This window comes from Vanrija albida (assembly GCF_041260175.1).
Source record: "Vanrija albida strain AlHP1 chromosome Unknown contig_2, whole genome shotgun sequence".
NCBI classification, from domain to species: domain Eukaryota; kingdom Fungi; phylum Basidiomycota; class Tremellomycetes; order Trichosporonales; family Trichosporonaceae; genus Vanrija; species Vanrija albida.
In genome coordinates, this window is record NW_027191421.1 from 3,867,614 (window position 1) to 3,893,686 (window position 26,073).

Sequence of the window (26,073 nt, forward strand, 5' to 3'; positions counted from 1 at the left end):
CTGCACCAGTCGTCTACATTTTCTGCATCTAACTCTCCCACCCCAAAACTACTTGGAACACTTGAAACTTCGAGTTCTTGATCACTTTCAACGCCCCATCGAGCACAAGGCGGCCCAGTAACATCTTAGTACCCCTCGAACGGCACGTCGAGGTAGAGCATCTGCCACTCGCGGATGTGGTTGAAGAACCAGACGTGCTCGTGGTGGTCGGCCTGCGGGTACGGCGTGACAATGGTGAGCAGGTGGGAATAGTACTGCGCGTCCGTGATCTCGGTAAGGTCAAAGACTGGGTGTCAGCGCAGCTGGGCGGGAGACTCACGGTGGTAGCAGCAGTCGCCGTCGGCGTAGAGGATGCAGTCGTTACAGATCTGGGTGTTGTCGATCGTCTGGTTGCGGAGGTTCTCGATCCAGAGAGTGATCTGGATGAGGTGCGTGTCAACACGGAAGGGCATCTTGCGGTTTCTGAGAAGTTGATGGATGGAGTGGTCAGGTGTTGGTAGGAGTGGTTGAGGGAAGGTGGTGTGGTTGTTATGGTTCCAGTTGGGATGGAGGGAAAGTCGCCATCGGGGCATGGATTTTATTCACCTCTGAGACCACTCCCCACCAGCATTGGAGTGATGGAGGGACCGCAAGTTGTGTTTGACGAGGTCGCGAAGGCAGCCTTTGGCACAACGAGTGGAGTGCGACTCGGGCAGGCGCCACGGCGTCGCAGTGGCCGGCGGCGCTCGCCCCCCCCCCCCCGTGGGGTGAGTTTGCCACTTACTCGAGTTCGGCATAGCTGCTGGTGACGGCTTTGATGCTGCACGAGTGCATCTCTTTGCAGATATACAGCTGGCTGGGCACCGGGGTCACTGCCGTCGGCGGAAGCAGGCGCCCGGGTGGCAGCAAAAGCCGCCGAGTGCGAGTGACGAGCTGATTTTCCTTGCACAGTCACAGAATCTGTGGGCTTTGTAGACTCGGCTGGGTGAATGAATAGACTCTCTCTACTCGTTAAAATTGCTCGGGAGCATGCCAGGTAGCATCGGTACGGTGAAAAATGGGTGCGTCGCAGTGCCAGGGTTGTGTGTGCGATCCATCGGCGACAGGCTGGAGCTTAAACGCCCTGCACCGATGCGCTCTCCGGCGATTCTCGAGATTGCTAGTCCCGAAGGTACTGAGGCCCTTTGGCCGATGTACACGGCCAGTCGGCCCGATCGTGTGTGGCACCCGTTGTGCCAAGCCAATCCTCCATCTCACTCATCCGCAGATTGTGCCTCCACACAACTCCAGACACACCATCTTCCTCCTACACGTCCATCTGATATACGCCCTTGGTATGCTCTCACTCACAGCCGACGACATGTGTGCCATCCGTTCCTCGGCGCCGACGAGCTCGTGGGAACGGCGGCGGGCAAGTGCACTGGCACGGCGCTCATAAGGTCGCGCACGGCGTCCACTGACAGCCCCCACTGCTCTCAGCTCCTGTTCAACGTACCAACCCATCACCTCACACCTTCATTCACTCTGTCTGACCTCTACAATGGGCAACATCCTCTCGTGTTTTCCCGTGAGCTACAGAACCGCGCCGCAGCTGCAGGACTTACCAGTGCAGACCTTCACCCCTATCCCCAAACCGTCCTTCCGCGAGCTCGTGGCCAGCCCCGAGACCTGCCCCGGCGTGCACGCGATCAACCACGCGCACATCCACGCCGGGGACGACTACTCGCTCAGCAGCCTCAAGTGCTGCTGTCAGGTATGGTGTCTTGCTGGGCGTTGCTGACTCTGCAGGACCTGCCAGCGTCCCTCGACTTTGAGGAGCCGCCCGCCGGCGCTGGGGTCGTCTGGGAGTTTGTCCTCCGCCGCTCCTCGAGCTTCCTCGGCCGCGGTATGTTCGAGTACCGGGCATCGCGCTACGACCCGAGCGAGGAGAAGGACGACGACGTGGCCGAGGCGGAGGAGCACTACCGCGACCTCTTTGACGACCATCGCTCGGCACTGTACGGCCACCTCCTCGAGCACCGACGGCACTGCTCTGCGCACCGCGTGAGCGAGGACCAGTGGAACGAGGATGTGGAAGTTGAGCCGGGGGCCCGAGAGCACGAGCCGGAGTACTGGGACACGTACTTCGTCAGTGCTGGCGGCCTCCGCCGTCGAGTCGCCCTCGTACGAACTCCTCCTGGAGGAGTCCTTCCTCCGCACAACGCTCGCTTCTGGTAGGCATGGGAGTGGAACGGAAGGACGGTAGAGAATGATGGGTGTGGTGAGGATGGACACTGGAAGTCAGTGTGGACACTTGGAGTATACACATGCATGTAAAATCTATCTGCGGTGGTACTCGAAGTTGAGTACGTGGAGGAACCGTGGTACGACTCAATCGTCATCTCTCATGCCGCTCTCCTCGTCTCGGGTTCGGTCTCGACGGCGCTGAGCCACTTGAGAATGCGCTCGTCCGGGAGCTCTTCCTCAGAGTGGACCCAGGACCGGCGAACATCCTCGACCTTGATAAGGGCCTTGTGGAAGCGCTCGGCACGGGACATGCGGTTGGCGTGAGGGGGGTGCATGGCGTATAGGTAGTTGGTGCTTTGGGGGGTGTGCGGATGTTGAACGTGAACTGTATGTGCGGTGTTGTGGTGGTGGGTGAAGATTTGAGTAGTTGCCTTGAGGTGGAGAGTTGCAGTTGAGAGCGGGGAGGACAGATGGGGCGCTATTTATCCCACACATCGGCACCCCAGGGGCGACATGATGAAGACTCCCAGTCTGTGCCAGACACAGGCTCGGGAGTGTAGAGGACGGCGAGTGTGTTGTCCACTCGCATCAATCCCAGTGAAGGGATCGAGTGTGTGCCACCATTACCTACCCCTTACCATTGTCGCTCTCCCCATCAAGATGGCACGCCGACACATTGTCGGCATGATCGCGTGTTGAGATGGCGGCCGAGCCACCATTGTGGACTTGCGTAGCTCGCTCGCACGCTCGCACCGACGACCGCCGCGTACTTAAGCCGCTTGCCAACACTTCCTCACTCAACACTCCCCTTTCGACATGTTGCCGCCTACCCCTCCAGCTCAAGCTCAGCACCCAGCCTCCCCCAACAGTTCAAACTCAACCCCGAACAACCAAAACCCACCCGCTGAGCAGATATGTAGAGGCACTCCCACGTCTCGAGACAACGAGATCGTACCCTCGGACCAGGACACGAGGACCGACCCAGCGGTCGTCCAGGAGGGCCGCGTCCCGGGAGTAGATTCGTTGTTGGGGCCAGGGAGGACAAACTTTCCCCTCAACCAAAGGCCGTTCCGCCCGCCATACCACTCGACCGTCATGTTCGAGATCACCGACCTCTTTGCGGGCGATTACGAGGTAGGTGGTTTCCTGGGGACGGAGCTGACGAACAGGCGCCCGGCGTCTACCCCGCTGTCAACGCCACTCTTACCCCAAATTCAAAAGCTCAAGCTAATCCGGGCCCGGGGCCGGGATATGTGACGGTCGCGCCTGGGGGAGAGGACATGGAGTCGGATTGGGAGGAGGAGGACGCCGAGTGGGAGGTTATCAAGCCCGAGCCCCAGTCGGAGGTCGAGGAGGACATACTGGCGTCCTCGCATCTCTAGTTTGCGTCCTCGGGCCAATGTAGCTCGTGAGAGTCTTTGGCATTTCCTCTCGGACGGCAGCAAAGTCGCAGGAATGACTGAGGAGCCCGGGTGGGAAAGGTCATGACATGGAACCGCGATCATTCACTCAACACGAGGCCCGAGGAGTTCGGTGGCGTGACAGGTCCGACAGCTTCAACCCCGTGCACCGATCCACGCTCGCGCTGGTGCTTCCCAACCCCTCCATGCAACCCCTGAACGATTCTTCTCGACTCGGGGGCGTGTGTGGTGTGTGTGTGGCGGTGTGCAACCCCACGCCTCGTGGGGACCTCATTCTGCCCCCGCTGTTGACATCAACACGAGGCTGCTCTCCTCCTCATTGATGGAGCGGGCGTGCGACCAGCTTGCGGTCACAACAACTCACTCTCTCTTCTCTATCCATCTGTCCCCACAATGCCCAAGAACCCCAGCACCTGGTGCAAGCTCAAGGCGCAGGCGAGCCTGCTCACGGACGCCAACGAGGTGAGCTGCTCGCTGATCTCATGACCCAGCTCAACCCCCCAGTACAAGATCCCCCGATCCATTCGCAAGGTCCAGTACCAGCGGATGTTCCACCACCTCCACACCATTCGGGACGTCCTCAAGCCCCTCGCCCCCGAATACCGCGCGGCCCTCGTCTACCGCGTCAAGGACTTTTGCCTCTCCCCTGACATGGCGCACATTGTCGCCACCGGATCAGAGGGAGAGTACCAGGTACTCGCACGCATCATTGCCGAGTACACGGCGCAGCAGACTTGGGTGACCAAGTTTCCCGGTTATGCGTCGCTCTCGTCGTCGAGGAGCAGCTGGGACTGAGGGGGAGCCACGTGGGAGTGACGCCGGGCGAGAAGGTGTAGGCAGCAGTGTAGACAGGTCGCCACCCATTATCTCTTCTTGGGAGCTCGTTTGAACAATGCATGTATGTAGGTAGATGTACGCGACTGTGGGAGTGCACTCGGCGCGCCGGCATAAACCGCCACAAACTCCCACGGTGGTCTGTTGCTGCGCCCTCCTTCTTCAATCCATGCTACCACTGTCCTCGCTTACGCTTAGGTAGTGCTTCCACCGTTTTATGTCTGCTCTCAGCGACTCCTGCGGCTGATCACACGGGGGCGTGGATTGTCGCCTCGCCCCGCGCCCCCTCGCCACCGGCCACGCTCCGAGCCTCCTGCACGTGATCACGGCGCGGCGAGTGATTCGCGTGGATGGGCTCATCCCTTGCCTCTTCTCGACACAGCTCGGAGTACCTGAGTGTCGCCCTCTCGCGTGGGGAGGAGAGTGTGCAGGGAAGCCGCGCCGAGGGCGAGGAGTGTGGGATCCGTTGCCCGGATGGGCAAGGCGTCGGCATGGTCGCACCTCGTCGCGCACCTTGCAAGCTCGTCAACGCTTGGCCCGTCTCGAGGTCACTGCGTACTCGCTGCCTCGCGACCCGCGGCTTATGCACTGTGCCACTTTGCCTCGTGTCCAAAGGAGGACGCGTGGTGGCTGGTGGCTGCATGGCTGAGCGGCGCGTGCGCCCCGCGTCGGTGGTTGAAATTCCAGACACCATCCAGCGCCCATCTTCCCTCCACCCTCCACACTCGATCCACCCCACCCACTGACTGCCAATCCTCCCACTCGTCACATCTCTCTTCCCCTCTTCCTCCCACTCACTCACATCATCACCATGCCCCGCCGTCGCAAGACGTTGGCCATGACGACAGGCCAGCGCGCACCAAAGCTGCCAACGGCGCCCTCCCCACCGCCGAGGAAGCCAGGCCCCCCACCGCGCCGCCGCCGCTCCTCGCCTTCCTCCCCATGTTCACAACCAGACTCGCCGCCGCCCGGCGGCTGGGAGTCACCACCAACTCTGCACCCTTTCCTCGCCGGTGAGCACTTTGTCGGCCGTCGCTCGGCGCTCGGTAATCGCTCATGTCGCACGTTGCAGACCCTCTGGGTTGGGTCTACAAACTCGAGGCAAAGTATGGGCCCAAAGCACTACTGCGGGACATTTCCTGCTCGCCCGCCCAGCATTCTTCTTCGACTTCTCCCTCCACTGCTGAGCGGCTGCAACAGGACCCCGGTCCATCGAAGATCCACAAGTGGCAAAGATCGCTGCCCCATCAAGATGACGATTGGACGTGGGCAGACCCGCTCGAGGCGGCCTTTCGCGAGCCCTCACCTGGCTACGCCGGTGCAGACGAGTCGGAGGAAGACGCCCGCCCACGACAGACGCACCCCCAAAAAGGCCATATCAACTCGCCAGCAACCCCATCGTCCATCGCCTCCAGCTTGACTCCTGCGCCGCCTTCCTCGGCGGGGTCAACACCACGATCGGGCCCAGCGGCTGACGGCAGCGAGTCAGAAGACGACGTTCCTTTGGCGTTGTCTCGCAAGCGAGCGCTGGCAGCCTCATCAAATGGCAACGGCAACGACCGCGAGGTCACTCTGGCCAACAAGCGAATCAAACTTCAGCCCGACCCTCTTCCGAGTGGCGACTCTTCAAGCTCTCGCCACCAAGCCAGTGACGGTCCTTCCACTCAGCGTGCTGTCGACGAGGAAGACTCCTCAATACCGCGTCCAGCCACTGCGTTCACAGCCGCCGAGACTTGTGTAACCCTGGCGTCCAGCACATCCCTTGACAACAACAAGCAGCTTGAGCAGCTCGAACCACTCAAGTCTGACAAGGGGAAGGAGAGAGCGTCCTCCGAGTCGATAGGAGATCACGTCGTCGGCGTGGCGAGTGTCTCCGTCGATAAACACGAGTCCAAAAGCGATCCAACCACCCATGACGCCTCCAGTCCGATCGAGCACGCGGTCTCTGCAAACAACAAACCAAGAGGCCAACTTTTAGAACCAGAGAAGCCTGACAGGTGGGACGCTCCCGAGGCCAAGCATGCGGAGACTCCTTCCGGCGAATCGGTTGACTCCGCCTCGGCGTCTCCGAAGGCTGATCCGCTAGACAGTCCACCTCTCGTCACCCGCGACCTCGATGAGGCATCCCCACAGATAACGGAGGCCGATGCTTTGGCCTTACAAGACACGTCATCCCTGGAGAACCACCCGACACTCCCTGTGGACGTGGTGGAAGTGCAGAAACAGCCCAAGAGAGAGCGACAGGTCAAGACAGGCGACGACACCAACACCGACGACGACAGCATCGAGTCGGGCCTCCACAGGACCGTCGACGACCTTCTCCAGCACGTCATCGACCTCAGGGGGCTGGGAATATCAAAGGAGGCAGTAGACAGCGTCCTCCGGCGAGCCGAAGCCAACCTCAACCAAGCTTTTCGCGACGCCTTCGACTGGACCGACCACCCGGATAGTCAGGCGAGCGCCGTCGCGGCGGTGGCCAAGAGGGTGGAGATGGGCATTTCAAGCCTTCGCCTCTTTGCCTCAGACCTAAAGGTCACCGATGCCCTCTTCACCCAGGAGGCGAAAACCGTGGGAGAGGAGATAAAGAAGGCCATGTGCCAACTGTAGTGTGGTGAGCCTGCGCAGTAGTATGTAGTAGGGGTCCAAGGCTCCACTGTGTTTATGTAGATCGAGGGTGGTTTAAAGCGTGCTCACTCGCAGCCGGCCCGCCCTGGGTTGTGTCGCCACCCTGGACGTCACTTGGCCGACAATGGCCGCGGCCAAGTCGGTGTCAACAACATAGACGCCGGAACAATGCCCATGCCCATGCCCATGCTCGGCACGTCCAGGTCGCAATACGCATACACTGTCACCCCGTGTCACCCCCTTAACCCCCCACAGCACCCTTCGCGGCCCTGCCGCCACCCGAGTGCACAATCACATAAGGTCCGCACTACAATGTCCAATCACCACGACGCATGGTCACGGCGTGAGATTATAACCGGCACGAACCACCCCTTAGATGGCAATGGGAGGGTTGAAGGTGAGGGTCACGGGGGAGCCGCTGAGCGTCACCCACTGGATGGGCGGCTCGGAGCCGACGTGGTCAACGGTGACCGAGCCACCCGACGCCGAGGCGCTGCCCGAGGGGATGGTAACGGGGACGGGGACGCTGCAGGTGTTGCCGTTGGCAGTGACAACAATCTGGCTGATGCCCTTGCCGTCGGCGGTGAGGGTGTAGCTCGCACCGGGGTCGCAGTTGTCGAGGGCCATGCGGTCGACAAAGTACTCGGCGCTCTGGTCGTGGGTGAGCGAGATGATGGGCCAGTTGGTCAGGCGGGCGAGCTCCTGGGCAATGGTCTCAACCCAGAGCTGGACAAGCGACATGCGACCAGTCTTGGGGCCGACAGTGTAGGTGGCGGCGTCGATGAGACGCAGGTTGGCCTGGTGGAACATGTACGGGTCGGCCTGGAGGTTGAAGAGGTACCTCGTGTTCTCGACCTTGCTGATGGTGAGCATGTCCTGGTACGTGCCGGTGGCGCCGGTGAGGGCGTGCCACTCGGCGACGTCGCAGTCGAAGGTGTCACAGTTGTAGTAGATGAACGTCGCGTAGCGAGGGGTGATGACGAGGCCGTCGTAGCCGTTGATGGCGGTGGTGGAGATGGCGGGCCAGTAGACCGAGTTGGGGTTGCGGAGGATGGGGCGCGTGTTGTCGCCAACGACGTGAGTGATGCCGTTGTCGAGCCAAGCCTTGATGACGTCGCCGTTGTGGAGGCCGGTGATGGCAGGGGGGATGAGGCCGTGGGGCGAGAAGTGGCCGGCAGCGATGCCAGTCTGGGCAAGCCACGCCTGGTTGAACTGGATCTCGCGCGCGGCGTCGTGGTACGTCGCGTTGTTGAGCTCGAGGTGGGTGAACGTGTGCGAGACGTGGGCGAACGCGTCGCGGTTAGCCGTGTTCTGGTACCACGCCGTCAGGGGGTCGAGGAGGGCGCAGCTCTTGGTCCAGCCGTAGGTGGTGTACGAGGACGGCCAGGCGTCGACGCCCGAGCCAATCGGCTTGACCCACTCGAGGGGCGGGTCAGCGACGTCGTTGGTGAAGACGGGCTCGCGCGGGATGCAGACGCCTTGGCCCCCGGTGGGGTTGGTGACGGCGTCAATGTCGCCGTTACCGTTGTGGGCGAGCTCAAGGCGGACGGCCGAGCCGTCGGGCAAGCGCGAGTTGAGGTCGACCTGCCACGCGACGTGGCCGTCAAGGTCGGCAGGGCGGACGCGGAACGTGCTCCCGGCGGGCGAGTAGATGTCAGTCGCGAGCTCGAGGTCGTCGATCTGGGGCGAGAGATGCGTCTTGCGCTTGCCGACGAAGACACCGCGGGTGAGCCAGTGGATGTGCGCGTGCTGGAGGAAGGCGCAGCCGGCCGACCACTGGGGCGCCCAGCTCGAGAACCAGACCCAGGTCTCGCGGTTGCCGACCTTGTTGACGACGGCCGCGACAGTGTTGGTGGTGAACGCGCCGGCGGCGTCAGGCCCGTACAGGGCCACAGCCTTTGTCGTGGCCGAGTCGGTGATGACGGCGGGGTAGTGCCACAGGCCCTGGGACGAGACCTCGACGCCGGACTTGATGTTGGCAGAAGGGTACTCGCTCGTGTCGACGAGGGTGACGGGCTGCTCGATGCCAGCGCCGCAGCACCCGCCGACGACGGACACGCCGAACGCGGGCTGGGGGTACTCGTTGATGCGGACCATGCGGACGTTGAACGCGACCTGGTAGTTCCACAGCGCGTTCCACTGCTCGACCGTCACGGCCGAGTTCCAGCCGGTCGCGTACTCGTACGCGAGGGCGTCGACGATGATGATGCCCGAGTAGCGGCCGTGCGTCGGCGTGTCGTTGAGCACGGGAAGTGTGATGCCCGCCTGCGGCACCTCGATGCCTTCGTACGGGATGCCGTAGCCCTGGAGACCGTTGTTGCCGGAGAGGATGCCGTTGGCGTCGCGCGCGAGGATGAGGATGCGCTGGTCGACGGTGGCGCCGGGGATGGCGGCGGTGGCACTGGGCGCAGGGGCGGACGAGGTGGCCGAGGCGGAGGACGACGCGGAGGTGGAGACCGACTCGGAGGCGGAGGCCGAGGCCGACGATGACGACGCTGACTCGGTGGCCGAGGCCGAGGCCGACACCGACTCGGTAGACGAAGCAGAGGCGGAGACCGACTCGGTGGACGAGGCAGAGGCGGAGGCCGACTCTGTGGACGAAGCAGAGGCCGACGCCGACGCCGAGTCGCTCGCAGACGCCGAGGCAGATGCGGACTCGGTGGAGGAAGCCGAGGCCGACTCGGAGGCGGAAGCGGAAGCAGAGGCGGAGGCAGAGGCCGACTCGGAGGCGGACGCAGAAGCCGACTCAGAGGCGGAGGCAGAGGCAGAAGCGGACTCGGTGACGGAGGCGGAGGCAGACGCCGAAGCAGAGTCGGAGGCGGAGGCGGAGGCGGTAACCGACGCCGACTCGGAGGCAGACGCGGACGCAGACGCGGACTCAGACGCGGAAGCCGAGGCAGAGGCGGACTCCGAGGCTGAGGCAGACACAGACTCCGAGGCCGAAGCCGACGCCGACTCCGAAGCGGAAGCTGACGCCGACTCCGAGACCGACGCAGTGGGAGTAGCAGAGGCAGACTCAGACGCCGAAGCGGAAGCGGACTCCGAGGCCGAGGCCGAAGCAGACTCCGAGGCGGTCACCGAAGCCGAAGCGGACTCGGAGGCCGAGGAGGAGGGAGCATCAGACGACGAGGGGGCGGCGGAGGAGGAAACCACGTCGGAGGACGAGGCCTCAGCCGAAGAGGTGGGGACGACCGACGACGAAGGCGCTTCAGAGGAGGAGGCGGCCTCGGACGACGAGGGAGCAGCGGTGGACGACGCAGCGTCGGACGAGGAGACGGCCGACGAGGAGGCAGCGTCGGAGGTGGGGACGGCCGACGACGAAGCGGGCTCGGAAGAGGATGGGACCTCGGACGACGAGGCGGCCTCGGAGGAAGAGGCAGCCGAAGTGGGCTCGGCCGAGGACGAGGGCGCGGAGGTGGGCTCCGCAGACGACGAGGGAGCCTCCGACGAAGAGGGAACCTCAGACGACGAGGGGGCGACCGACGACGAAGCGGCGTCGGAGGTGGGCACGGCGGAGGAAGAGGGGGCCTCGGACGAAGATGCGACCTCAGAGGACGAGGCGACCTCGGACGAAGACGGGACCTCGGACGACGACGGGGCGGCGGAGGATGAGGCGGCCTCCGACGACGAGGGCACCTCCGACGACGAGGGCACCTCCAACGACGAGGGCACCTCCGACGACGAGGGCACCTCCGACGATGAGGCAGCGACGGAGGACGACTCGACGGCCGACGACGAGACGACGGCCGACGACGACTCAACAGCCGATGACGACTCAACAGCCGAGGACGAAGGCGCGACCGAGGCAGTCGGGGAAGCCGAGGCAGAAGTCGGTGTGGCACTGGACGGGGTGGCGCTCGAAGCGGGGGACGCCGAGGCCGAGGACGTCACAGCGCTGCTGCTGGCAGGCCTCGACGACGAAGAGGCCCTGGACGACGACGACGACTTGGAGACCGACGACGACTTGGAAGTCGACGACGACCTGGACGACGACCTGGTCGAGGACGACCGAGTCGAGGACGACTTGGGCGCCTTGGTGGTCTTGGGAGCACCAAGCCTCGAGAGCAAGCTGCCAATGTCGTCGAGGAACCCGCGGTCCTCGTGCACCGATACCGGGTGCGGGTGCGGGTTGTGGTCGTGCTTGTGGCAGGCACCGGGGTGCGCGATGGCGGCGCCACCAAGCACCGCGAGCACGGCAAAGAAGTGCACGCGCATCTTTGGCTCGTGAGTGAGCTAGACTAGTGGGTACTGTTGTTTTTGTCCCGAGAAGAAAGAGAGACCAGCCGGTGATGTCTCACCGACGTTGCCCGGGAGGGGGAGAGAGGGGAGGGGGGGTGAGGGGATAGGGGGAGGGAGAGTGATGGGGGGGCGAGGGTGGAAAACATCTCGCTGAGTATATGTGATGCTGCGAGGGCGAGGGAAGCGATCCGGGTGGAAAACGATAAGGAGCGAGCCTGGTGCCGACCCGTGCTGGAGGCTTGTCATCATCACTTTCTCCCTTCTCGCACCGACCTCACCCAGAAGCGTGACGCGAGCAGCAGTGGCTTGGGCGCGATCGTGAATGACTCGCGGCGCGACCGAGCGTCTCGTCACCGGCGCATGTCGTAAAGGGATGCGGTGGGTTAGAGCAGCATGAGCGGGTGACTGCCAAAAATCCTCAGAGGGGGGAGAGAGTTGCAGAGCGCCACACGGCGCGATGTGGCGCAAAGCCAGTGGCACGAGCCACCGCGTTCAGTTCCCGTTCCGACGCCCACGGCGCGTCGCAGTTCGGAGCGGCCCATGCGCGTCGCTCGCACCAGATCTGCCGCCTACTCGGACCGCGAGCGCGTTCGGACCTCGTGTCGCTCGCGTCGCTCGGTCCCAGACGATCTGCGCGGCGCGTGTTGGTTTGCACGACGTGCGTGCTTGCACGATGCGCGTCGTTGCGCAACGTGCGTGTTGTTTGCTTGCACACTCAAGGCACGTTGCGTGTCGACTCCTACTCCTTCGAGTGACATGGGCTCGGCACTTCTCCAAGTCACCCCAATAGCACCGGCCGGCGGCGGTGCCCGGCACAGCACATACTATGGCGAGCACCCTCCTTTGACGCACCAGCACGGCGTCGGCGACCACCCAAATAGTCGTAAGTGCCATGGCCCTCGACCCCTGTTCCTGCTACACACAACATGGAGCACGAACACAATGCCAAGAGCACGACACCAGGGCTTGAGCGGGTGGATGGTGGTCAACTCAATAACGCTGACCGACGACTTTCTTCATCCTCCAACCCCTCCTCCTCCCTCTCCTCCTCCTCCTCCTCCTCCCAAAACGACCCGGTCGAACCCTCTCCAGCACCTCGTCGCTCCCTAGCCTTGTGGAAAATCATGGTGCTCGTCGGTATCTTCCTCCTTTTTCTCATCCCGCTCGCTGTGGGTCTCGGTGTGGGGCTGGACCCCCGCCGTGAGCGCTACACCCGCACGAGGACGTCGTCGACCATTGCCCCGAAGTCGACCACGAGGTCGAGCCTCAAGCCGAGCGCGACGCCGAGCGTGAAGCCCAGCGCCCCCGCGCCGGTTACGACTCCCGGTAGCCTCTGGCAGCCCCAGGTGGGCGCCAGCTGGCAGATTATGCTTGGTGAGTCGTGCCGCTGAGCCCACTGACGCGCCCAGGCCAGACCCTTATCGTCGGCAAGGGGCAGACCGTTACCCCCAACGTCGACATCTACGACGTTGACCTCTTCGACACGTCTGCCGAGACCATTGCTGCCCTCCACGACCTCGGCAAGCACGTCATCTGCTACTTCTCGGCTGGTTCATACGAGGCCTGGCGCCCGGATGCCGCCAAGTTTGCCAAGACCGACCTCGGCAGCGGCGTGGACGGCTGGGCCGGCGAGAACTGGGTCAAGACTGGCAGCTCGACCGTCCGCGCAGCCATGACCAGCCGTATTGCCCTCGCGGCGAGCAAGGGCTGCGACGCCATCGACCCGGACAATGTTGACGCCTACGTGGGTGGCGAGTGAGGCCAAGCTGACGACGACAGAACAATGGCAACGGTCTCGGGCTCACTACCGCCGATGCCGTCGACTTCGTCAAGTTCCTGGCGGCCACTGCGGCCAAGTACAACATGTCGACGGGGCTCAAGAATGCCGGCGACATTATCCCCAGTGTCGTGTCGTCCGTTGCCTTTTCTGTCAACGAGCAATGCGCCGAGTACCGCGAGTGCGACAAGTACTCTGCCTTTGTCAACGCCGGCAAGCCCGTCTTCCACATCGAGTACCCTGGCGACGCCCCCAACCCGACCGCTGCCGAGCTCACCGCTTCGTGCACTGCCTCCGGCGCCAAGGGCTTCAGCACCGTCCTCAAGAACATGAGCCTCGACAAGTGGGTCAAGTACTGCAACGGGCAGACGGCGTAGTGTAGTTTTCTCCGCTGCGGTCCTGGCGGCCGCGTCCCATCCTTTGCTTTTGTCGCTGGCCGACACCTAGTATAAATGCATGAGTTTTATTGTGCTACTATGCTGCGGCTACCACCTGTGCTACGATGCTGCGGCTACCACCTCGTCCCACGCCTCGGGCCACTCGTTGTAGCCCCCGCCGAGCTGGTGTGTGATGTAGATGCCGCCGAGCCGCAGCTTGCGGACTTTGTCGGCGACATCATGGGCGCCCGGGACGCCTCCGCCCACCGAGTGCACCATGGCGACACACTTGTGGCGGAGTGACGCAGGGATCTGGCCGATGCCGTGCTCGAGAAACCACTCTGAAAACTTGTCCGCCGACTGCTCAAACACGACGACGAGGTCTGCGTCCTCGATGTAGCCCCGGGCGACGACGGTTCCAGGGTTGTAGATTACGAGCGGGGCTTTGCGGGGTGGCGCCGCAGCCAGGGTGGCGGGTGTCGGTGGCGGCGGCGGCGGCGGGGTGACGCCCAGTCGGAGCGGGGCCGACCGGATACGGTGGGCATAGACGGCCAGGTGACCGCGCAGGCTCGGATCCCAGGGGGCCTCGTCGATGAAGATGCCCTGGGTGCGGAGCACGCCATGCGATGCGCGCTCCCAACCAGCGTAGCGGTCGATATCTGCGTTGACGGTCGCGGGGTCGCGCGCACCGTACGAACAGTGCACGTAGCCCACGACGATAATGTTGGGGACGGTGAGCAGCGAAGCAATGGCTGATTGGTAGCTGGTGTCGGGCAAGGCCTCGGGGCCCGGCCCGCTGCCGGGGTTGACAATGGCGACGAACTGGGCGCTGGGGTTGGCTTTGGCGGCGAGAACCAACGGGTCCCATGCCCCAGGCAGCGGGTAGATGTAGAGTGGGACGACGACGGTCGGCATGGTGGTCTTGAACAGGCAGGAAGGTTTGGGACGAAGAACAGAGTTGTTGTGACGAACAAAAGGGGACACATCTCGCGCACGTACCACCATCTCGACCCAAAATGTGCATGACTATAAAATATAAAACGTCCGTGCTCAAAGCACAATCGCAAAGGTCCAATCAACCCGATTCGTACTATATACAATGTAGCCCAGGCCAGTAGCTTGGGCCGGCAGCTCGGGCTCGGGGAGCTCAGGCCACGGTGGTCGTGCCCACAGACTTGGACACAAAGTTCCACAGGTCCGAGGCGCACTGGCCGAGGCTCTCGGTCGCCGTCCAGTTCAGCTCGGTGAGCGCGCGGTTGTTACGCGCCACACAGGAGCCGACGTCGCCCTCGCGACGGGGTGCGAGGCGCGAAGGAACTTTGCGGCCAGACGCCTGCTCCAGTGCATGCACAGCCTCGGCGACAGTGGTGCCGTTGCCCGTGCCGAGGTTGAAGGTGCGGAAGGGGGCATCGATCTTGGTGTCGAGTGCGGCGATGTGACCGCGGGCAAGGTCGGACACGTGGATAAAGTCGCGGATGGCGGTACCGTCGCGCGTGTCCCAGTCGCTTCCGAAGACGTCGAGGCGGGGGCGGCGGCCAGTAAGCACCTGCGTGATGACAGGGAAGAGGTTGGTCGGCACGCCGCGGGGGTCCTCGCCAAGCAGGCCGGACGCGTCGCACCCGATGGGGTTGAAGTAGCGCAGAGCCACAATGCTCCACTTTGGGTTCGAGTAGGCTACGTCGGCGAGAATCGCCTCGCCAAAGTACTTTGTGCGCCCGTATGGGGAAGTGAGGCCGGAGACGCCCGGTGTGGCATGCGTGACGTTGCCGTCGCTGTCGGTGTACGTCTCGGGGTGGTGCACGACGTCGTGCTCGCTCAGCGGCAGCCCGAGGTCGGCCTTGGTGCCGTAGACGGTGGCCGAGGACGAGAAGACAAACTTGTAGATGCCGTAGGTCTCGAGGAGGGCGACGAGGTCAACGAGGCCGCAGACATTGTTACGGTAGTAGTCAATGGGCTGCGAGATGGACTCGGAGACGGACTTGAATGCGGCAAAGTGGATCACGCCCGAGATGCGCGAGCGGGGAGAGGGGCTGCCACGAACGGCATATTCGTCGAGCAGGGAGGCGAGCGCAGGGCTACGGTAGTCAAGATTTTCAAACCTGAGCTGGGGGACGCGCTTGCCGTTGGCCTTGCACCAGATTTGCGCGGCCAGGGCGATCTTGTCGACAACGTCGGAAAAGCTGTTGCTGAGGTCGTCGACGATGATGACGTTCTTGCCGGCCTTGAGCAGCTCGAGGGTGGTGTGGGAGCCGATGAAGCCGGCTCCACCGAGCACGAGGACGTGGGAGGCAGAGTTGGGCTCGAGCTCGAGGAAGGGGACGTCGAGCGCGTCGAGCTCGTCCAAGGCAGCGCGCTGCAACGGGGTGACCGCGCGCGACTCGACCGGGGTGACGAGGGGAGAGTCTGAGGGCGTCTCGTCGCTGGGAGCGAGAGGAGAAGAGGGAGAGGGGGAGGAGGGAGTAGAAGGGGAGGAGTATGCGGAAAGAGCTGTCCACAGGGAGGAGAAAGAGAACGTGGGACGCATTGTGGCCTGTCACCGGGGCTTTTGGTATCTTCTGGGAGTGAATGAGGGTGGGCAGCAAGTTGCTCGCCTTTTGAGTGTCACGAGGACGTCTGGAGACAGTGGTCTTGACGCTGAGACTGGTCCTGGAGCGATCGACTCTGTCAAAAAGAGTTACTCATCGACACGAGGTCGTTTGGCGACGGGCGAGCGTGCTCTGCGCGCTGCTGATCACGACAAAGGGCAGGCAGGGGGTGGCGCGGTCGAGCGAGCACGGCGAGTGCGCCAATCCAGCACTACTCTTGCGTGGTAGGTCAATCCCCCGGCCCTCTTGCGCTGCTGGCGAGCGCGAAGAGGCGACGCGACGTGCTCGTACTCGGGCAGCCACGACCTGTGCGAGATCGACTAGAGGACCAGGCCACGATCGCAGCCGCCCCAAGCGTGTGCGCCGGCCTCGTGCGAGTGTCTGTCCAGTCGCAAGCTTTCTGCGCCGGGTGCGATGCACCAACCGGGCAAGTTGTAGAGTTTTGCTCTGCGATGGGCGCTTTGTCGCCAAACGCGAAACCACAGTCGCGAGATCCACGGCGCGCCACAGACCGCCTCGCGCCGACTCACCCGGACCACCCGGACCCTCGCGCACCGTGAACTGAATCTGCGCCAGCGTTACGCACCGTCCGCGTCGCGCACCCGGGGGCGAGATTCCAGCACGCGCACCCTCCCGCTGTAAGGGCGACGCGAGATCGGCAGGACGCGGGGGGCCGTGGCCGTGGCGCGGTGGCGCCGGCGCCGGTGGCGTTGGGGCATGCTAAGTGATGGTTAGTTGGACGCGACGGCGGATCTCACGCCCGCCGGCGTGTGATGGTGAGCCAAGGTTAGCTCGGTCAGGAGGCGACGAGGCGACGAGGCTGCTCTGCCCCTGTTGCGATGAGCAAGAGACCACCTTGACCCCCAGGTCGATCGCACGCTTCGACCTCGAGGTGCGAGAGCGGTGGCATCCCTTTGCGTCCCTTCACCACACTCGCCCGAGCCCCTCCCTCGCCTGTGCCCACCTCGACGTTGCGAGCCAAACAACTCGACCTTGAGCTTGGTATCGCCCCCTACTCCTCACCTCGACACCTCCCCCACCCTCTCCTTGGCGGCGAGCCGCCACCACCGCTGCCGCACCCACAATCGTTTAAACAACCCCCAAGACCGCTCTCGGCGGACTCGCGGTCATCGCGGCGGCGCACCTCTTCCCTCTCTCTCCTCTCCCATGTCGTCGTTCTTCCCGCCGGGCTTCGGTACTGCCGCGGCGGCGGAGTGCGGCCCAGAGCAGCGCCGCTACCTCATCTTTTGTAGTTCTGCTCTCTCCCCGCGCGAGCTCTTCGCCCACTGGTACCAGTCTGTCAACCTGGCCATCGGAGCGAGCGCAATCATCGTCCCTCTGCTCATCTTCCTCGCATACCAGTGGCTGTTCAGGCCAAAGGAGAACGCAGGAGGACTTGGGCCAAGACCAAAGGCCAAGTCCGAGGCGCCGACGTGAGTTGTGCCCAGGCGGTCCCTGCCATAGTGCCGCCGCCGCGCACAGGCCCACGCCCGCCACGCCTATGCTCACCTCATGCAGCAGCAGGCGCTCCCGGAGCAAGGGCCTCGACGGCGCCGCCTCCGACAAGACACTCGTGGGCGACCGCAGCAACGTGTCGCTCCGCCAGACCCGCTCTTTCCGTGTCGTGTCCAACCTGTTCGAGACTGACAGCGAGGCCGACGACTCGGCGGCCGCGAATGCCGACCTTGTCGTGTTCCCGCTGCAGATGACGGCGTCGCGCGATGTCGACTCGCTGTCGGTGATGAACGTGCCGCGGACCGGGTCCCGAACCTCACTCGCCCTGCCCCGCAACGACTCACGTGTGTCTCTCGCACTGTCGGTCGCGTCGTCGACAACCAAGGGCGCGCAGATGCGTCTCGGCGGCATCGACATTGACTCGATCGCGCCCGAGGATGTCGCACCGGATACTGTCAGTTTGACGATTGCGGGTTTGGTTGAGCGATACCTCGAGCTTGATCTCACTGGATTCGCGCTCCGATGCTCGCCGACGACGAATGAGGTCACGGCCGACTTGCTCCTTTCCGCCTTCGACTCGCGCGGCATTTCTTGCATCCTCCTCATCCACCACGATGCAAACATTCTCGACACCATCAACCTCGCATCGGCATCCGGCCTCATCATCGAGAACGCATGCATCCTGCCCAATGGCCACAGACGCGGCTACTTTCAGAGCACGCGCTTGCGCCGCGCCATGACGCGCTGCGCTCGCAACCGTGACCACCGTCCAGAGTTCTTTGTCGGCTACCTCGACCAATGGCTTCACCGTCCACACCCCTCGGTCGTCAAGCGCGCCGTCGCCATCGCCGAGCACTTTGGCGCCGTCTTTGAGCATGGCCCCTACGACGGCATGCCAGGCATGGGCAAGGCGAGGAAGCACGCCGCCGCCGGCGGCGCACGGACCATCGGCGGCTTCGAGTACCTCCGCCGCGCCGAGATCATTGACCTGCAGCGCTCGTGGATGGATGTGGGCCGCGGCGTGAGCTTTGGCGGCGGCAAGGACGCCGCGCTCAACCTCGACGATATCGAGGCCGTCGTGCCCGGCGCGTCGGCGTGCCTGGCCGCCAACCCCCTCCCCGAGCTCCTCGCCCGCGGCCAGACAACCGTCTCGCCCGTCGTTGACCCGCCGTCCTACCTCCCGCTGTTCCCCGCCTCGTGGACCGACTTCTGGAATGCCGACCAGGACGGCAACACACTGTCGCCGTACGGATGCTTCCCGGTCGGCTGTGAGCCCCTCGTTGCGCACTACGACGCGATCGTCGAGTCGCAGGCGCATCTCCTGCAACTGTCGATGCTGGAGCCCGTCACTGGCGTCGAGGAGCAGAATGTTCTCATCGCGCTGAGGCAGCTGGTAGAAGACGGGTGCGACGTCCGCGTGCACGACCTCATTGCCGGCCTCGAATCTCGTCATATCCTCGCCTTCAAGGGCCTGCACACTGGCTTCCGCACGCCGGACGGCAATGCAGAGTTCTGGGGCGTGTATCGCGTTCGCCATGCCTCTGACCCCGACGGCGTCGACATCTTCATCTCGCGCCAGAGCCCCAACGACGCGGCGGTTATCCTGCACACCTGGCTTGCGCACTCGGGCATCCCCCGCGTCGAGCGCTTCGAGCACGAGGTCGTCCTCGAGGGGGTCGCCGGACAGGGGCAGCCTCACCGCTCTGGCCTCCCGCCGACGATCCGTGTCGCGCTCGAGGACGCCTCGCCGTCAGAGCTCCTGCTCCTGCTTCAAAAGCTCGCCCTGTCGCGTAACAAGCACTTCCTTGCCCAGAGCATCCGCGCCCATGTCCACCGCCTGCTGACCCACGACACGACGCACCACAACTGGACCCACCTCGCGGCCCGCAAGGCCCTCGACCGCTCGCTGTCCGTCGGCCACCTCCTCGCCCTCCGCCTCCAGCACCTTGCCAGCCAGGGTGCGACGGAGCTGCCGACGCTCGACAACCTCCTCTACCTCCACGACCTCGTTGAGGATGTCGTCCTGGACGCGCTCTTCTACGGCGACCACAAGGCGATGAGCCGGCTCACCAAGGCTCTCCTCGCGTGCTACGGCCGCGAGGCCACGACCACGCCCGTAGACGTCTCGGCTGACCTCTTCGCCGTCGTCTTCTTCACTGTCCTCCGCCGCGCCGCCTTTGAAGACGTCTACCTTGAGACCACCGACCGCTGCCCGCTGTTCCTCTCGCAGCCCGACCAGGCTGCCGTCTTCTCTGAACTGTGGACCCTTGGGTCCCAGTGCGAAAACTACTTTGGCCTCGTCCCCCGTGACATTGGCGACATCATCTACCACCGGTACAACAAGGAGCTCGACGACCTTGGTGCGCCGACCGCCGCCGAGCGCGTCGCCAACGAGATCATGACGGTGTACGCGTCCACCGACGCCACTCCCGACGAGCACGGCGACGCCATCATGCTGGCCATGGCCGCGTCGTCGTCCGTCAAGCTCACCTGGCGCGAGTGGATGCAGGTCTGGCGCATCCGCTTTGCCTCGGCGTCCGCAATGTCCATCTTTTGCGTGCCCGCCGTTCTCGACGTGCTGTTGCTCACGTTCACCGGTCGCGGCCTGTTCATGACCGCGTTCATGGAGCCTCAGCACGTCCAGGTGGCAACCTACGCCCTGCTCGTGTCCCTGCTGCTCACCGCGGGCGTCACCGGCTGGGTTGGCTCGGCCGCGAGCCACTACCTCCCGCACTACGCGTACGACAACATGATCTACTTCCACGTCCAGCGCTTGTCCGGTGGCTTTGTCATCGCTGTTGTCATCTCCATCGGTGGCATCGTTGCCTTTGGCACCACCGTGTCCCCGGCCGCTGGGTTCGTCTTCGCCGCCTACCTCATCGGTGTGTCGACCTACCTCAACGTCCTCGGCGTCATGAGCACGATGCACCAGCACGGCAGCCCGCTGCCCTCCGGTCGCAACGTCTTCCTGTCGTCCTTCCTGCTCATCCTCATCAACCCCCTCGTGTCGTCCTTTGTCAACGGCCATGACCTCGAGATCTACATGTCCATGACGTACCTGTTCCTCGCCGTTGTGCTGTACCGCTACCGCCGGCTGTGCCACGCCTGGTCGACCTGGCTGGACAACATTCCGTCGTTCAAGGCCGCCGACATTGCCGAGTGGAACACGACGCGGCAGTCCGAAAAGTCCAACCTGGGGTCGGAAGCCGACGAGCAGCGCGGGCTGCTCGGCAAGGGCAACGACGCCCCCGATGCGCCGACCGCCTTCCGCGCCGCCTTAGCCACCCACATGCGCTTGCGCACGTACCGCAACTCGCCAGCCGACCCCCTCCTCGACAAGGCCGCCCGTGGCATGCCGTACATCGACTGGCTGTTCAAGCAGGGCGGCGGCAAGGACATGCCCGATGCCTTTACCACTGCGTGGTTTACAAAGCTCGGCGAGTCGGTCTCGCAGCAGCGGTCCCTGTCGCGCGGCCTCAAGGACCACAACGTGCTCACCCTCTTCCGCCTCGCCCGCTGGGACATTGGCCAGAACCTGGGCCTCTTCCTCGTCGCCCTGCTCGACCGCTGGATCATGCTCGCCATGGGCGCACGCAAGCCCTACCCGTCCATCTACACCGACGAGCGCGCCCGCTACGGCTTTTGCTTCTGCATCATCTACTTCTGTCTCGGGTCCCTCATCCTCGACACGACCCTGTTCAAGTACTGGTCCATCCGTGACGCCCTCTCCGAGGACAAGCTCGCCAACCTTGACCACGCCAAGCAGGTCGCGGCCGAGGCCGAGCGCAAGCGCAAGGCCGCCAACATCAAGGCATTGGTCGACGTCTTCGCCAAGTGCGGCATCATCTTCGGCGGCATGACATTGCTCATGTGGGCGTTTATCCAGTCCTACCCCACGACCATCATGTACTACTCGTACTCGTTTGGCTACACCTGCTGCCTGATCTTCCAGTTCAACCGCTGCTTCACCACCAACACGCCGGTGCACGTCAAGATTATCCTCTACTCGGCGTCGGTTGGCTTTGTCCTTGGCTGTGTGCTCCATGCGCTGCCATGGACCGCGGGCTTCCTGTACAACGACCTCATCGCGCAGAATCTGGCTGCGGGGGCGGCCGCCATCGGAACGACCCTGTTCACGTACAAGGACTGGTCGTCCAAGGTGTCGCCACTGGCCGCGGCTGCGGCGTCGGCGACCCCAGCGGATGACGACCCCACGGTGTACGTCCAGCCCAAGCTCATGTCGGGGCATGCCATTGAGGCGACGCTGCGCCGCCGCGACCTACCCAAGACGTTCCTCGTTCCTTCGATCTGGAGCTCGGACAATACGCACACGTCGGGCGATGTGGCTGCGCTGCTCCGTGCAGCGGCAGGCGCATCGCCGTCGACCGCGCACGCCATCCAGACCACCCTCGAGATGTGGACGTCTGGTCGTCTCGTCGCGGCCGTACTCTCACGCGAACACTTCACCCAGGCCGGCCTGTCGCACCTCAACTCGCTCAGCTTCAACGACGGCTTTGCGCTCCACGTTGCGCTCAACTATTCCGCGACCACCATGCAGAGCCTTGACCCTCCCAGCCCCGCCCCTTCTCACCCCCTTGCGCACCTCGTCGCCGAGGCTCTCGTCTTCCACGTCGCCCATGTGCAGTTTGGCATGTCGCACACCGAGGCCATCCACCTGGAACACCAGCTGCACGGCAGCGGTGCTGTCAGCAACCGACTCGAGGCCGAGCTGTCGCTGTCTGACAACGCCGCTCTGCTCTGTCGCCGTTCCTGGATGGAGTTGATGCACCAGCTCTGCCTCGGCGTCGACGTCGACACGCAGTGGCACAAGCTGCCGCCGGCAACACGCGACGCCATCATCGCGAGAATCGGCGGCAAGCCCGTGCGTCTGACGGACGAGTTTTCCGCCTGGGCATCGGACACGCGTGTCGACATGGCTACCGCCGACTTCCACGTCAACCTCGCGCTCGAGCTCTACTCGCGCAGCACGGAGAGGCGTCACGACTACTCGCCCGACGCATTGTCTGACCCGGCGCCGCTCGCGGCCCTGCTCAAACCCGTGGCCATCCCACGAGGACGACAGCGCCGCACCATCCTGCAGTCCATCCTCCACTCGGTCACCAAGGTCCCCTTCGTCGTCGTCAAGTGGATTGCCATCCTGTCCGGCGGCGGGTCCAACATTGAGCGCGAGCTGGTGTACCTTCTTGAGAACGTCCCGGGCCGCGCCGTCATCCTCGGCTTCACCCTCCTCGTGTGGAAGATCTGCGCGCTGATCAGCACCTTCTGGGTCTACTGGATCCTGATCTACCACCGCCCGGCGGTAGTTCAGATCGAGCGCCTGGCGTCAAAGGGCGCGCGCCGCAAGACGCACAAGAACCGGGTCGTTGTCGAGCTGACTCGCTCGGCGATCACTGGATTTGCCTCCATCGCCGAAACCGGCAACTTGTCACTGCGTGTGTTCAACGGCACGCTCGTCACCGAGCCCGACGTCGGCGACCCGGTGTTTGTGGCCACGTATGATTCAAAGTACCGCCTTACCAGCCGTGTCGATAAGGACGGTCGCACGTCGACGTTCCAGTACGCCGAGGGCAAGTCGTCTCGCCGGCCAGTCAGCAGACATGTCGAGCACAAGGGCACCACGAGCTTTGGCGTGTACGACAAGCGCGGACGCATCATCAAGGGCTCGGTGACTGTCGGCGGGAGCAAGCTTGGATTCCAGTATCACTACAACAAGTCGACGCAGAAGGACGCGTCGGTGCTCAGAGCCGACTTTGCGCTGGTGGGCAGCAACGACACGCTATCCGTCTTCTGGGGCAAGCCGGTCGACACGGACGACTACACATGGGTTCCATCCAAGAATGTCGGGCTCATCGTGCGCCGCATCGGCACAAGGATCTACACGACGACGTACGACTGGTCGCACAGGCGTGACCCGGTGATCACGACGAGGGTGGACGACGGGCAAGGCAAGCTGACTGCGGTCGCCGAGGCGCCCCCGCTGTGTGACAGTGAGGGGCTGCTGATCAAGCTGCCTGCCGACCCTTCCTTTGATGCCGACGACCTGTTGATCTACCACTCGCCGCTGCGCATCGCCCAGATGCGGCGCTTTGCCGCGGGCAAGACGTCGGTGCTGTCGCGCTGGATCAACCCGGCTGCCTTGTTCACGAGCTCCAAGCACTACACCGCGGTCCCCACCTGGCGCATCCGCACTGAGCTGTGGTCCAAGTGGCTCAAGTCTAACGGCATTGATGCGGTGACGGCATGCACAGTCGACGAGCTCGTACTTCGGCAGGAGCCGCTGCTGCGCGACTACTGGCGCGCGCGCGACCGCGGCCTACTGGACAGGGCGCGCAATGCCCTCGACGCCAACCTGTCCCAGATCGTCGCCGCTATAGACATTGACACCGACGTCTCCGAGGTCACTCTGCTTGCCATCCGCACGTCGGACCTCTACGCCATGGGCCTGGGCAAGGACGCGCCGCCGATGACGACGCGCCCGCAGGACTGCTACAACGACACGACGGAACGCATCTCGGTCATCTTCAACGATGTGGGCTGCTGGCCGATTGCGCCCGGCGGCGTGTCCAACTGCCGCCGCGACCTTGTCAACGGCCACTCGACGATCCGCAACCACGTGCTGGCCGAGTGCGCCAACGATTATGGCAACCCGCGCTTCCAGATCGAGAAGAGCGTCCAGAGTTTGAAGCTACTCCCGCTGTGGGGCCTGGACGGAGGCACGGCAAACCACGGCCTGATCGACAACCTCCTCGAGTCGCAGGTGGACGAGAAGGTCGACGACACGGACCTGGATCGGGACATTGTTGGCGTGTTCATCCCCCTGCTGCAGCAGTTTGTCAAGGGCTGCCGCACCAAGCGGTACTCGTACGCGGACATTGTGCACCTCTCCAACGTGTTCCTGTCCATGGCCAAGTACTACCAGTACAAGGACTACACGCGGACGTGGCGCTCAGTGGCTGTCGAGGAGGCGTGGGTCGCGGCCTGGCTCGAGCCGCACGACGACAGCAACATTGTGTCGCCGGCCGACTGCTTTGACATCTCGCGGCCTAGCATGTTTGACTTTAAGCAGGCGCTCAACATCTACCTCGCATACTTCTTCATCTTTGCGGTGGGCGTGCCGGACCGCTGCCCGCGCGTCTTCCAGTCGACGCACCACGGTATCTCGAGTCTGTTCGGCATGGTTCTCAAGTACCGCCGCGGTGTCACCTTTGGCATCTGGGACCACGCCATCCTTTGGCGCGAGTGCTGCCTCAACTTTTCCGTCGCGCAGTGCGAGCTCCCGGTCGCCGTTCAGTCGATGCTGCTGGCCGGCATCGGCGTCGCGACGCGCCTGGCCTACACCCACGCCGACGTTATCCTCCCGTGTGCAAGCCTGTTCAACCCGATGTGGGAGGTCGAGCTTGGCACCGACGGCGCGCGTGTCTACTCGCGCAGCCAGTTCCGCCGCAAGATCGACCCGATCGTCAACGGGATCAGCGACATGGACGGGTACAAGCCGGTTGACAAGATCCGCACGGAGAAGCCCACCGTCGTCATGCTGTCCAACGTCCAGTTCATCAAGGGCGTCAAGGCGGCGATCCAGTCGGCCGACATCATTGTCAACCGCTACGGCTTCACCGACTACAAGCTGGTCGTGTACGGCGCCAAGGACCGGCAGCCGGCGTACGCGCTCGAGATGGAGAAGCTCATTGTGGAGCGCAACCTGTCGGAGCACGTCGTGCTGGCTGGATTCGGCAACTCGAAGGAGGTGCTCAAGGACGCGTGGCTGTTCATGAACTCGTCCATCTCCGAGGGCCTGCCCCTGGCCATTGGCGAAGCCGCGCTCGCCGGCGTGCCCATCGTCGCCACCGAGGTCGGCGCGACGGCGCTGGTGCTCACCGACCCCGAGAGCACGCAGCGGTACGGCGAGGTTGTCCCGCCCAACGACCCTGTCGGACTGGCCCGCGCGCAGATCAGCATCCTCTCCATGGTTGGCCCGTGGGCCAAGTTTACCGAGGCCAAGGCCGAGGCCGCGCTGCCCGAGGACATTACGCCCGACGATGTCAAGTGGCTCACCGAGCGCTTCTACAGGCACGCCGAGGACCGCCGCGCGCTCGGCCTGCTCAGTCGCAAGGTCGTCCTCCACTCGTTCCACGGCAGCCGCTACATCCGCGAGCACGAGCAGATGTACTGGATCCAGTGGCACCTTGCGCGCATGCGCGCGGACCCGGCCCTCAAGGCGCTGCCGTTCAAGTTTGGCGCGCCCGAGCCGCTGAGCTATATGGAGGGCGAGTAGCGCGGAGCCGGTTGGGTGAGTTGAGACCCTCGCGCCGGTGGAGGTCTCACTTTGTATAGACGGACATTTGATGCATTGGACACTGGTGCGGCGTGGGGCAGACGAGAATGGCTCACGCGGGGCGAAGGGCAGCCGAGAATAGCTCGCGGAAGGGCCCGTCCGGGGAGGAGTCGGGGGTGCGAGCGGGGAGGTGGCGCTAGCAACGCGGTATGGTGAGACATGTGCAGAGATGCACACGGCGTCGACGCGTCGTAAGTGTGCG

General features: G+C 63.9%; 10 protein-coding genes across 10 annotated transcripts; 5 read left to right on the plus strand and 5 right to left on the minus strand.

Moving 5' to 3' along the window:
• Window positions 1–125: 125 nt before the first annotated feature.
• Q8F55_003244 (uncharacterized protein) lies at window positions 126–452 on the minus strand (the record flags this gene model as incomplete). The annotated part of the gene is made up of 2 exons (XM_069351791.1): window positions 126–286; window positions 320–452. The coding sequence occupies 2 exons, from the start codon at window positions 450–452 to the stop codon at window positions 126–128; spliced, it is 294 nt and encodes a 97-aa protein (XP_069212177.1).
• Window positions 453–1,519: 1,067 nt separating this feature from the next.
• On the plus strand, window positions 1,520–2,196 carry Q8F55_003245 (uncharacterized protein; the record flags this gene model as incomplete). Its single annotated transcript, XM_069351792.1, has 2 exons — window positions 1,520–1,732; window positions 1,768–2,196. 2 exons carry the CDS (start codon window positions 1,520–1,522, stop codon window positions 2,194–2,196), a joined length of 642 nt encoding a protein of 213 aa, XP_069212178.1.
• A 167-nt stretch (window positions 2,197–2,363) lies between these two features.
• Window positions 2,364–2,540, minus strand: Q8F55_003246 (uncharacterized protein; the record flags this gene model as incomplete). The annotated part of the gene is made up of 1 exon (XM_069351793.1): window positions 2,364–2,540. The coding sequence occupies one exon, from the start codon at window positions 2,538–2,540 to the stop codon at window positions 2,364–2,366; it is 177 nt and encodes a 58-aa protein (XP_069212179.1).
• Window positions 2,541–3,300: 760 nt separating this feature from the next.
• Window positions 3,301–3,587, plus strand: Q8F55_003247 (uncharacterized protein; the record flags this gene model as incomplete). The annotated part of the gene is made up of 2 exons (XM_069351794.1): window positions 3,301–3,339; window positions 3,375–3,587. The coding sequence occupies 2 exons, from the start codon at window positions 3,301–3,303 to the stop codon at window positions 3,585–3,587; spliced, it is 252 nt and encodes an 83-aa protein (XP_069212180.1).
• A 432-nt stretch (window positions 3,588–4,019) lies between these two features.
• Window positions 4,020–4,421, plus strand: Q8F55_003248 (uncharacterized protein; the record flags this gene model as incomplete). Its single annotated transcript, XM_069351795.1, has 2 exons — window positions 4,020–4,088; window positions 4,131–4,421. 2 exons carry the CDS (start codon window positions 4,020–4,022, stop codon window positions 4,419–4,421), a joined length of 360 nt encoding a protein of 119 aa, XP_069212181.1.
• A 3,036-nt stretch (window positions 4,422–7,457) lies between these two features.
• On the minus strand, window positions 7,458–11,300 carry Q8F55_003249 (uncharacterized protein; the record flags this gene model as incomplete). The annotated part of the gene is made up of 1 exon (XM_069351796.1): window positions 7,458–11,300. The coding sequence occupies one exon, from the start codon at window positions 11,298–11,300 to the stop codon at window positions 7,458–7,460; it is 3,843 nt and encodes a 1,280-aa protein (XP_069212182.1).
• A 1,148-nt stretch (window positions 11,301–12,448) lies between these two features.
• Q8F55_003250 (uncharacterized protein) lies at window positions 12,449–13,478 on the plus strand (the record flags this gene model as incomplete). The annotated part of the gene is made up of 3 exons (XM_069351797.1): window positions 12,449–12,698; window positions 12,734–13,068; window positions 13,104–13,478. 3 exons carry the CDS (start codon window positions 12,449–12,451, stop codon window positions 13,476–13,478), a joined length of 960 nt encoding a protein of 319 aa, XP_069212183.1.
• A 120-nt stretch (window positions 13,479–13,598) lies between these two features.
• Q8F55_003251 (uncharacterized protein) lies at window positions 13,599–14,393 on the minus strand (the record flags this gene model as incomplete). The annotated part of the gene is made up of 1 exon (XM_069351798.1): window positions 13,599–14,393. One exon carries the CDS (start codon window positions 14,391–14,393, stop codon window positions 13,599–13,601), a length of 795 nt encoding a protein of 264 aa, XP_069212184.1.
• Window positions 14,394–14,625: 232 nt separating this feature from the next.
• Window positions 14,626–16,002, minus strand: Q8F55_003252 (uncharacterized protein; the record flags this gene model as incomplete). Its single annotated transcript, XM_069351799.1, has 1 exon — window positions 14,626–16,002. The coding sequence occupies one exon, from the start codon at window positions 16,000–16,002 to the stop codon at window positions 14,626–14,628; it is 1,377 nt and encodes a 458-aa protein (XP_069212185.1).
• A 1,228-nt stretch (window positions 16,003–17,230) lies between these two features.
• On the plus strand, window positions 17,231–25,811 carry Q8F55_003253 (uncharacterized protein; the record flags this gene model as incomplete). The annotated part of the gene is made up of 2 exons (XM_069351800.1): window positions 17,231–17,496; window positions 17,582–25,811. 2 exons carry the CDS (start codon window positions 17,231–17,233, stop codon window positions 25,809–25,811), a joined length of 8,496 nt encoding a protein of 2,831 aa, XP_069212186.1.
• Window positions 25,812–26,073: the final 262 nt, after the last annotated feature.